The sequence below is a fragment of the Phocoena phocoena genome, chromosome 21 (genome assembly GCF_963924675.1).
Source record: "Phocoena phocoena chromosome 21, mPhoPho1.1, whole genome shotgun sequence".
In the NCBI taxonomy this organism is placed as follows: domain Eukaryota; kingdom Metazoa; phylum Chordata; class Mammalia; order Artiodactyla; family Phocoenidae; genus Phocoena; species Phocoena phocoena.
Genome location: NC_089239.1, coordinates 13257578 through 13267222, shown reverse-complemented (window position 1 = coordinate 13267222; position 9645 = coordinate 13257578). Strand labels below are relative to the sequence as shown.

Here is a 9645-nt window from a genome sequence, read left to right as displayed (position 1 = left end):
AAGAGAAGACTGCTGACATGTTGCCCTGTATCTGCTTTATAAACTGCTTGAGGGGCGACGTGGTAGCACACCATCTCGTCCTCGCAGTTACACTGTGGGATCTGGAGTCACACTGCCTGGTCTCCAGGCTCTTCCTTACACTAGATGTGTCACCTCAAGCGAGTCCTTTCTCCTCTCTGGGTCCCATTTCCACATCTGTAAAATGAGGATGATAGTAGTACCTACCTCAGGGTGGTGGTAGGGTTCAGGTGTGACGTACAGAGCGCTCACAGTGATGGTGCTTGTTCGGTGTTAGCCATTATTACTGTTTCTCTCGCCAGTTCTCTGTACTCTGCTAAGCAGTTCCCTCTTCTCACACAAGTAGACAAACTTTTTTTTTTTTTTTGCGGTACGCGGGCCTCTCACCGTTGTGGCCTCTCCCATTGCGGAGCACAGGCTCCGGACGCGCAGGCTCAGCGGCCATGGCTCACGGGCCCAGCCGCTGCGCGGCATGTGGGATCTTCCCGGACCAGGGCACGAACCCGTGTCCCCTGCATCAGCAGGCGGACTCTCAACCACTGCGCCACCAGGGAAGCCCGACAAACTCCTTTTAAAAATACATTTTAACAATCCAGTCTCTAGAGAATATATTACAGACACGAGTCACTGTCAGCCTCATAGTATCTCTTGGAAATGCTGTAACCACCTTGTTCCTTGTCTGTTGAGTACTTCAAGGTAATCAAGAGGGTCTGTTGACTATCTAATAGACACTGCCTGGTGCTGTGACACGTGCTTCCAATGCACTAAGGACACATGATCCTCCCACCCCCTACTTCTGCCTCAGAACTGAGATGTGGTACACATTTTTTTCTAGAACAGAGAAATATCAATATATTGCCAGACTTAAAACGAGAAGGGGAAGTCACGGTGAATCTGAAACTAAGAAGTCCTTGAGAAAATGAAAACATCAGGGATCAAATTGAAGAGAGAAGCTGCAGCCTGAAACACTGCTGGCAGGTGCATGAGTGAACACTACCCTAAAAGGTGGGAGCCGTGCCGGGGAGGCGCCGTGCCGGGGAGGCCCCGTACCACTGCAAGTGGTGGAACTTGGGGCCAGGACGGGCTTGGGCAACTCACAGGGGGATTACATGGGGCGCTGTAGTGGGAACAGCCAAGCCAGCAGGTCCACCTGCATCACATACACACATATCCCCGTCTCACACCCTGTAGGGTGGGGAAAACCCGTATCCTCCAGCAGCAAGAATGAGAATACCCAGTCCAGAAGACCAGCCATCAAGGTACCCTGCTCAGTGGCACATCTTTTTTGGCAGTGAAAGCACTGCCTCTCCCTTTAGGCGGGCTGCAGAGGCAGGGGCAGCAGGTGGTCTACCCAGGGGATGTCAGTAGCAAAGGGGAGGAGCTCCCAGGCAGGAATAACCGAACAGTTCAGGAGAGCCCAATGGAAGAAAACAAGTTCACAGAATTTACCACGAAGGAAACAGTTGACAGAAGAAAAGATGCTCCATGCTTACAGTTTTGAGTACTGGAGCTATCCACTGGCCCAGAAGGTCACACCGAGTGCTGTACAAAACCTGGCTGATGGAGTCAAGTCACAGAACATTTTACTTTTTTTGCACCCAAACCCAATTACGATTCCCCAGGACCGAACCTTGGAGAAAACACTACTTTATTTTTCCTCAAGGCTCTTCTTCCTATAACAATAGATTTAATTCAAAGACACGTAGAATAATCTTATTACTGATAAACCTTTCTCCACAATGTGTTCTCTCCCTGTGGCATACTGTCCTGAGACAGTGAACCTAGAACCTGCTATCTGCATGGATGGGAAGAAAGGGAAAAGTACACCGAATACTCTACATCTCATGTGATGTTTTGCATTCCCACGTGAAACGTTACATGGCCCACCATCAGCATTTATTCATTCCACAGACTTTCGGAGCCAGACACCAAGACTACAAAGTAATTGAAAAGGAAGGTGAATAGGAATTTGGGAGTAATATATACACACTATTACATGTAAAATAAACAACAAGGACCTACTGCCTAGCATTGGGACATCTACTCAATATTTTGTAATAACCTATGTGGGAAAAGAATCTGAAAAAATATAAATATGTATAACTGAATCACTTTTCTGTATACCTGAAACTAATACAACATTGTAAGTCAACAATACTTCAGGTACATACATCCAATACTTAAAAGAAAAAAAAAATACTTTTATCACGGAAAAGTGGAAACACCTGCATCTTCAAGGCGCCATCTGGTACTTTCTAAAGTCTGTTTCACGGGTGTATTAGATGCAAGTTGGGGAAAGATGTCAGTTAAATTTATGCTTTCTCTTCGCTAAAACAAAAAGCAAAATACAATACACCGTGGGAAAGACGCTGTTGTAAGAATTCCACAGCAGCCAGAGAGAGGAGAGGCTCCGGACCTCCACGGCCAGCATTATGTAGGCAAGGATGAGCTGGGTGTGGGCCCAGGTGAGAGTTCTGTAGAGGACCCGCATCGGCCCGGATCTGATGAACACATTGGCAAAGGTGTGAATCAGGTAGTCGGCTTCCACCATCACAGCCCAGCAGAGGAAACCAAACACCTGTCCCGGGTGGAGTCCGTGCCACCAGGCCGAGAAGACGAACGTCTGCAACAAGGGCCAGGTCCTGCCCTGCTGGAAAACGAGGCGTCGGAGCCACCGAGCTGTGCTTTGGTTCCACTTTCTGGTGAACAGAGCTATCCTGTGGGTTGTTTCCAGCGTCCAAATGTCCGCATCAGGGATGTATCCCTCCTCACCGGGGCTCTGACCAAACTCAGATCCAAAGCCCGCTGCGTAGAGGAGGGAGTCATCCAGGAGCCAGTGGGAGTAGTAGGTGAGTTTGAAGAGCCCGGCAGTGGACCACGTGACATAGACACACTGCAGCTGCCGGCAGTCCGTCAGTCCTGCCCCTGCACTCACCGCCCGCCTCACCACGACCTTCAGACACTCTAGTCCCAGAATCTGCAGACCCCTCCGGGTCAGAGCCCAGAAAGAGCGCCTGGGATACAAACTGCTGGGCCCTTGAACACGAGCCTGAAATCTCTGGAAGGAACAGAGGGGGCCTCCTAGGAGAGCAGGGAAAAAGAGCAAGTAGCTGAAATAGGGCAGAGCCCCCCACAGACGCTCAGACAAAGAGCTCCTGTTCCTGATGCCTCCTCCTGCTGCTGCTGCTGCCACTTTCCCCTCACGAATGTCCAGAGACAGGGATGTGACCCTCTGGGTCAAGAGCATGAGGGAAGAAAGAGTGACGCAGAACCTGAAAGAGATTTTTTTTTAATGTAAAAACACTCCACGTTTACTTTATCCCCTTGCAGTGCCTCACCCAAGACCCAATGGCAGGGACTTCCCTAGCGGTCCAGTGGCTAAGACTCCATGCTCCCAATGCAGGGGGCCCGGGTTTGATCCCTGGTCAGGAAACTAGATCCTGCATGCATGCTGCCACTAAGAGTCTGCATACCGCAACTAAAGATCCCACGTTCCACAACCAAGACCTAGCCCAGCCAAATAAATATTAAAAAAAAAAAAAAGACCCAGTGGCAGATGGGTGTCTCTGAACAATTAAGACCAATCATGGCCTGCAGTTCCCCCACAAAGACTCTTGGATTAGTCCAGAACCACAGGCTCCTCCGAGCAGGATGGAAAGGTAAATGGAGAAATGAATCATTAGAGAGGCAAATAAATGAATGATGAGGAATATTATGGTGAAACGTTGATTATCGTATTTCTAAGAATACCTTATAAAGATTAGGATCGAGAATCAGGGAGAAATTTGTCACAGAAGAAACAAGACCTTAGTTCTGTTTAGTCTTAGTTCTTCCTATAGACACTATAGGAAGTTGGAGATTTGGACTGTGAACCAGTCCCTGACTGAATGATTCTGAAGGCTTTGGGATTTGGGCTGAGGAAGGGTGAGTCAAGCTGGAGGTTCAGGGTGTATGCTGAGTCATTAGCAATTTGAGCTGTGTTCTTAACCAATCACCTGACCTGTTCCTGCATCACCATCACACAGTAGAGAAGATCCTGCTGACCGTGGAGAAAATTAACGAAACTTAGTGACACACTCTACAATCAGGAGCGCTGTCCTGTGGGGAGAAAATGGCTGTTTCCCAACCGTTGCTGCTTCCGCGTCTGAGAACTTAAGGACAACTGACCTCCTTGGTTGACCTATCAAACAGTAAGCGAAGTAGCCGCCAAATGCCACTAACCCCTGTTCAGTCAGTCCTCTTCTGTTCAGGGCTGAATGTGTCCTTCCCCACCCCAAATTCATATGTCGGGGTCCTAACCTCCAGCACCTCAGAATATGTATATTTGGGGATGGGTCTTTAAGAGGTAATTAAGGTAAAACAAGGTCATGAGGGTGGGCCCTAACCCAAGATGACTGGTTTCCATATTAGAAAAGGACACAGACACACATAGAGGGAAGACCACGTGAAAGCAGAGGGAGAAGACGGTATCTACAAGCCAAGGAGAGAGGCCTCAGGAGAAGCTGAACCTGCCAACACTTTGACCTTGGACTTTCAGCCTCCAGAGGAAGTAAATGTTTGCTGTTGAAGCCACCCTGTTCGCAGTACTTTGTATGAGAGCCAGAAAAACTAACACATCTTCCCGCTTCAGCCCAGGTTCAGCCTCCCTCCCGTGCAGCCAGATTCTTCAACTTGCTCCTCCAGCCCCTATCAGGTCCGGCCTTCTTCCTGAAATCCTAAGTCACCACATCGCCGTCAGTACTCCCCACTCCCTATCCACCCACCATATTGCCTCTTCTTCAGAGAAGCAGGCCCTGGAGCCTTTGGTGAAAACAGTCAGAATAAAGAATAGGATTCTGGGTGTGGGAGGGATGGCAGAGTAAGGCAACCCATGGCAGCTAGAATCAGAGAGGTGACCCCCTCGACAGGTCACCGCTCCAGTTCACCGTGCGACCATGAAGCCAGTCCGATGGTGATCACGTCGAGAGCAAGGAACAGCAGGCTTCAGGATGGCAGAGACGCCTGTTTCCCTCTAATCCTGGTGATCTCACTGGCTCAGGAAAACAACGTCCCTAGACTGTAATTAGCGCCCTATTTTTTTTCTTCCTGGATGGAGTGACTTCCCTTTTTCTGGGGGATGGAAGAGCTGAGTGTCAGTGAAAGTAAAACTCTTGCAGAGCAGGTGTGTGGGAAGGCAGCAAAGGTTTATGGTAGATTTACACCTTCCCTGTCCTACTGAAACAGCGGGGAGGCTGCCGGCTATGTGTCTAAACTACCTACACTGAGGTGTGTGTAACCTGCTTAGTCACCTGCAGGCCGGCCTCATCTGTGGGCCCTGGGACTCCTGGTTCACCCCCTTTCTCGGGCACAATGTGAATTACAGCTAGTGTCAGGCACTGTGCCATGCAGGCAGTACATGGTAGTTATTAGGAGATTAGTCATACAATGACGCTTACATTCATTCATTAACTCTAACCTAAGAGGCTTGCAAGATAGGTATTGCTATCCCCCCAACACACACTTACACACACCCTTTATTTCAGGAAAAGACATTGAGGCTGAGAGAGGTTGACTGACTCACTCAAGATCACGCTGATGGGATGCGGAAGAATTTGGATTCAAAGTCCACACCCAGGTCCTCCCCACCAGCACCCCGGTGCGAGCAAACCCTGGTGGGCTCCGTAGGAACACAGGAACGGGCTGCTTTACCTCGTGGAAGGAGCTTCTTGCAGATAATACTCCGTATAGTGCAGACCCAGGTGGCACAGCGTCTGCCAGCTCATCTGAAAGAGGAAAGTCAGCCTGTGGACGTCCTGGGGGCCCAGCGAGTGGATCAGGACCACGGTGCACAGAGCGGGGATGAAGACCAGCACAGCGAAGGAACCCATGGCGGCTACTGCCAGGGCTCCTCCTACCACCAGGAGGAACAGGTACCTGGAACACAGAACGCCTTGGAGCAGTGCGACAGATGAGTCACTTCCCGTGGCAGCCCATCTGTGGAACCCAGTGGAGGTGGGCGCCCCCTCACCCCTACAGAAGTCACACTGTTGTCACTCTGCAGTATTCCTCCTGTTCTGAAGGAGAGAAACATGGAGGGTAGAGGCAGAGTCCATTTGTAAACCACTTCTGCAGGAGACAAATCTTGACTTCTGCCTCTGGGACCCTGGGCACCCCTCTGTGATGTCTGCCAGACCAGTGGGGAGACACCTGCCCCCAACAATCCTGTGGGGACTGGTCTGGAATGTTTCCCAGGAGGGTCACACCCAGCCCTGCGCTTGCTGCCCAACCAAAGTGATGGGAATCTAGGATCCAAGATCTAGGAGGACTCTAGATATCATCTCATACAGATGAGTCTCTCCCCTTTCCACAGAGCTGCACGTCCTGGCCCTCAATGCCTCCCTTTGATAAGTGTTTGAGAGCTCAATTACAAAGTCTTTAAGTGTATCGTTTAATAATTTTTGTCGTCTGCATACATAGTTTAGCCTATTCTCCAAATTCAAACAAATAAAACCATACAGTATTTGCTTATCTGAGTAGAGCTTCTATCATTAGTATAATATTTTGTTTTTTTAATTTACTGAAGTATAGTTGATTTACAATGTTTCAGGTGTACAGCAAAGTGATTCAGTTATACATATGTATACTCCTTTTCAGATTTTTTTCTATCATAGGTTATGATAAGATATTGAGTGTAGTTCCCTGTGCTATACAGTAGGTTCTTGTTGTCTGTTTTATATATAGTAGCGTGTATATGTTAATCCCAAACTCCAAATTTATCTCTACCCCCTCCCCAGCTATCCCTTTGGTAACCATAGTTTGTTTTCTATGTCTGTGAGTCTATTGTCTATCTCTGTTTTGTAAATATGTTCATTTGTATCATTTTTTAGATTCTACATGTAAGTGATACCATGATATTTGTCTTCATATCTACCCTTAATCCTCTCTACTGTACTTTAAGTTCTCATGACTTGGTGCTTTTTGCAATGTTGTAAATACATGTTGTAAATGATGTTGTAAATACATCAGTGAAGTGGTTTGTGGAGCATGCCTCCTTTGGAAGCCAGCGGATGCCCTCTGGATCTGCAGAGGCACCAGAGTTTCCATATTATGAGGACTCAGCTCTTCTCTCCACAGTATATGGAGATTTGTTTGTTTTTTCCTTTTAACTGGTGCCTAGTTAATAAATCTGAACAAAGAGGCCAGAAAAAAAATCTGAAACAGGGACTGAGTGGTCAGGGACAGGAAAAGTGAATGAATCTCTATGTCACAGGGTATAGATCATGGCTCCTTGGCCTGTGACGCACACGCCTTTTGCAAGAATTTCTTTCTTTCTTGAGGGAGACGGCAGGTGTTTCAGTGTGCGAGGCTGTATTCCACAGGCCCTGGCCATTCCTGAGCTTCAGCCTATGCTTGGGATGACTCCTCCTCTACCCGCCCAAGCCTTCGCCTCCCTGCCATCGGAAAATAGGGGAGAACACTTATTCCTTACACAGCAGAGGTGAAACATGAAACAGTGCCCTCTCCCAAAGCAACTGCCCTGGGGATTTGTAAACATTATTATGTCTACACATGTACAATGCAGAATGCATGATTTTTTGGAGTGCTGATTTTATTCTGGGCATTGGGCCAATAATTCCTTTATATGAAATATCTTCATTTAACCCTTAAAACAATCCCATGAGGTAGGCATTATTATTTCCATTTTACAGATGAACTCAGAGAGTTTATTCACATACACAAGGACACTCAGGAAGTGAGGGACCGGGACTCACCAGGCTAACTCCCAAAGCCAGCAATATTAACCTATGGGAATTAGCCCTTATTTTTGCACTTGTTTTGCTTTATTGTTTGTGATTCTTTCTCAATAGGAAACTTTTTTTTTAACAACTGCTTCCCTCGTCTCCTAAACAAAGGTAAAATGCCATCAACCAGTTGTGAAGATGTAATAACCTACCATAGGGCTTCCCTGGTGGCGCAGTGGTTGGGAGTCCGCCTGCCGATGCAGGGGACGCAGGTTCGTTCCCGGTCCCGGGAAGATCCCATATGCCGCGGAGCGGCTGGGCCCGTGAGCCATGGCTGCTGAGCCTGCACGTCTGGAGCCTGTGCTCCGCAACAGGAGAGGCCACAACAGTGAGAGGCCCGCGTATCGCAAAAGAACAAAACAACAACAACAACAACAAAAAAATAACCTACCATAGTTTAATCGAACTCAGCCATCCTGGTTGCTAGAAACAGCTAGATTTTACTTATGAATCCCCAATATATAAAAATCCTAGTTTCCAAAATAAGTGAATTATTAAGAGGTTGAACTTTGGCAATGGATTTTCACTTTACAAAAGGATATTCCATAGAACCTTTTTTTAAAAATAGGGACTGTCTCTAATGTATTGAATTTACCAGGTATAAAAAAATCATTTCAATCAAGTTATCAAATCTCTAGTGACAAAAATTTTGGATCCCACGTAGAGATAAAACTAATCGAACAAAATTTATTTTGACTTTTTTCATTTCTCTGAGAAATCATACAAAGGCATTAAAAGAATCACATAGTTGTATATTTAATAAAATTTAATTTTATTGAAAATGATAGAATTCCATGAAATTAAGACTGTTCAAGAACATCTGGGGCATATGGTTGATTTATAGATGCATCTATTTGGGGAATTCCTATATCACCCCAACATCCCTCTGTCCCGCATTTATTTTTATCCTTTTCCTACTTAATGTGACCCTATCAAACTTTGGCTGAGTCAATGCAGACATGATGTCAATTTCCAGTTCCGATTCACTCTATTAGACATAATCATGATCAAGCGATCAATAATCGGTGGCAGTGATAACTTAAAAACAACCAGTGTAATTAGTATTTAATATTCACATCTGCACTCCAACCTGGGCTTTTTGATCTACTATAGTATTCATAGACGTAAGAGCAAAATTAGCCATCAAACCTACCTGGCATGAGTGGAAAATGAATCCATAATGCAGAGATAATTAAAGAGAAGTGCAAAAGGAAAAGCAGCCACTTGATAAAGTGATACAGGATGGAGGAAGAACAGCTGAAGCCAATCCATCATGAACTGGAACAAAAGATACTGTCCTTTCCAGAATCCTTAACGGATGCTTTCCTGGAAATCTCAACCAGGTTCTCTTTGATCTTTTTATACGGTTTAGGAAGGCCTGGCTGAGCAAAAGGCAAACAAAAGCACTGGAGATAAGCAGTATAAAAGTTGGCTTTCTGATAAAGGGAACTCACTATAGAAACCAAAACGCATCTGGTGTTAGATTACCTAGTAAGGATATGTATGAAAAGCATTGCTTTCAGAAGTTCTGGTTTTGTTTATGTACTGCAGTATTTGCCTTTCCAGTCATCTGACTTTCATATTCTTCTCACTAAGTAAATGGAAAATCTCATTTTCCAATTGTGGACAGTCAACTCACCCGACTGGGGAGGGGGAACGAACTGTGAGGAAGGGAGGCCAGTTCCCCCACCCAACCATGTCCTCCTTAGGCTCTTTATACTATTCCCTTATGCTATTTCTTCTTTTTTTTTTTATAGTACCTAGTCACCACCCTTTATATACCTATTTCTCGATTAGCTTATTGCCCGTCTCCCTGCTGCAATGTGAGCTCTGCAAGGGAGGAACT

General features: G+C 46.4%; 1 protein-coding gene across 1 annotated transcript; it reads right to left on the bottom strand.

Moving 5' to 3' along the window:
- Window positions 1-2320: 2320 nt before the first annotated feature.
- MBOAT4 (membrane bound O-acyltransferase domain containing 4) lies at window positions 2321-9071 on the bottom strand. Its single transcript, XM_065899967.1, has 3 exons — window positions 8953-9071; window positions 5707-5931; window positions 2321-3290 (listed from the first exon to the last, which is right to left on the bottom strand). The coding sequence occupies exons 1-3, from the start codon at window positions 9069-9071 to the stop codon at window positions 2321-2323; spliced, it is 1314 nt and encodes a 437-aa protein (XP_065756039.1).
- Window positions 9072-9645: the final 574 nt, after the last annotated feature.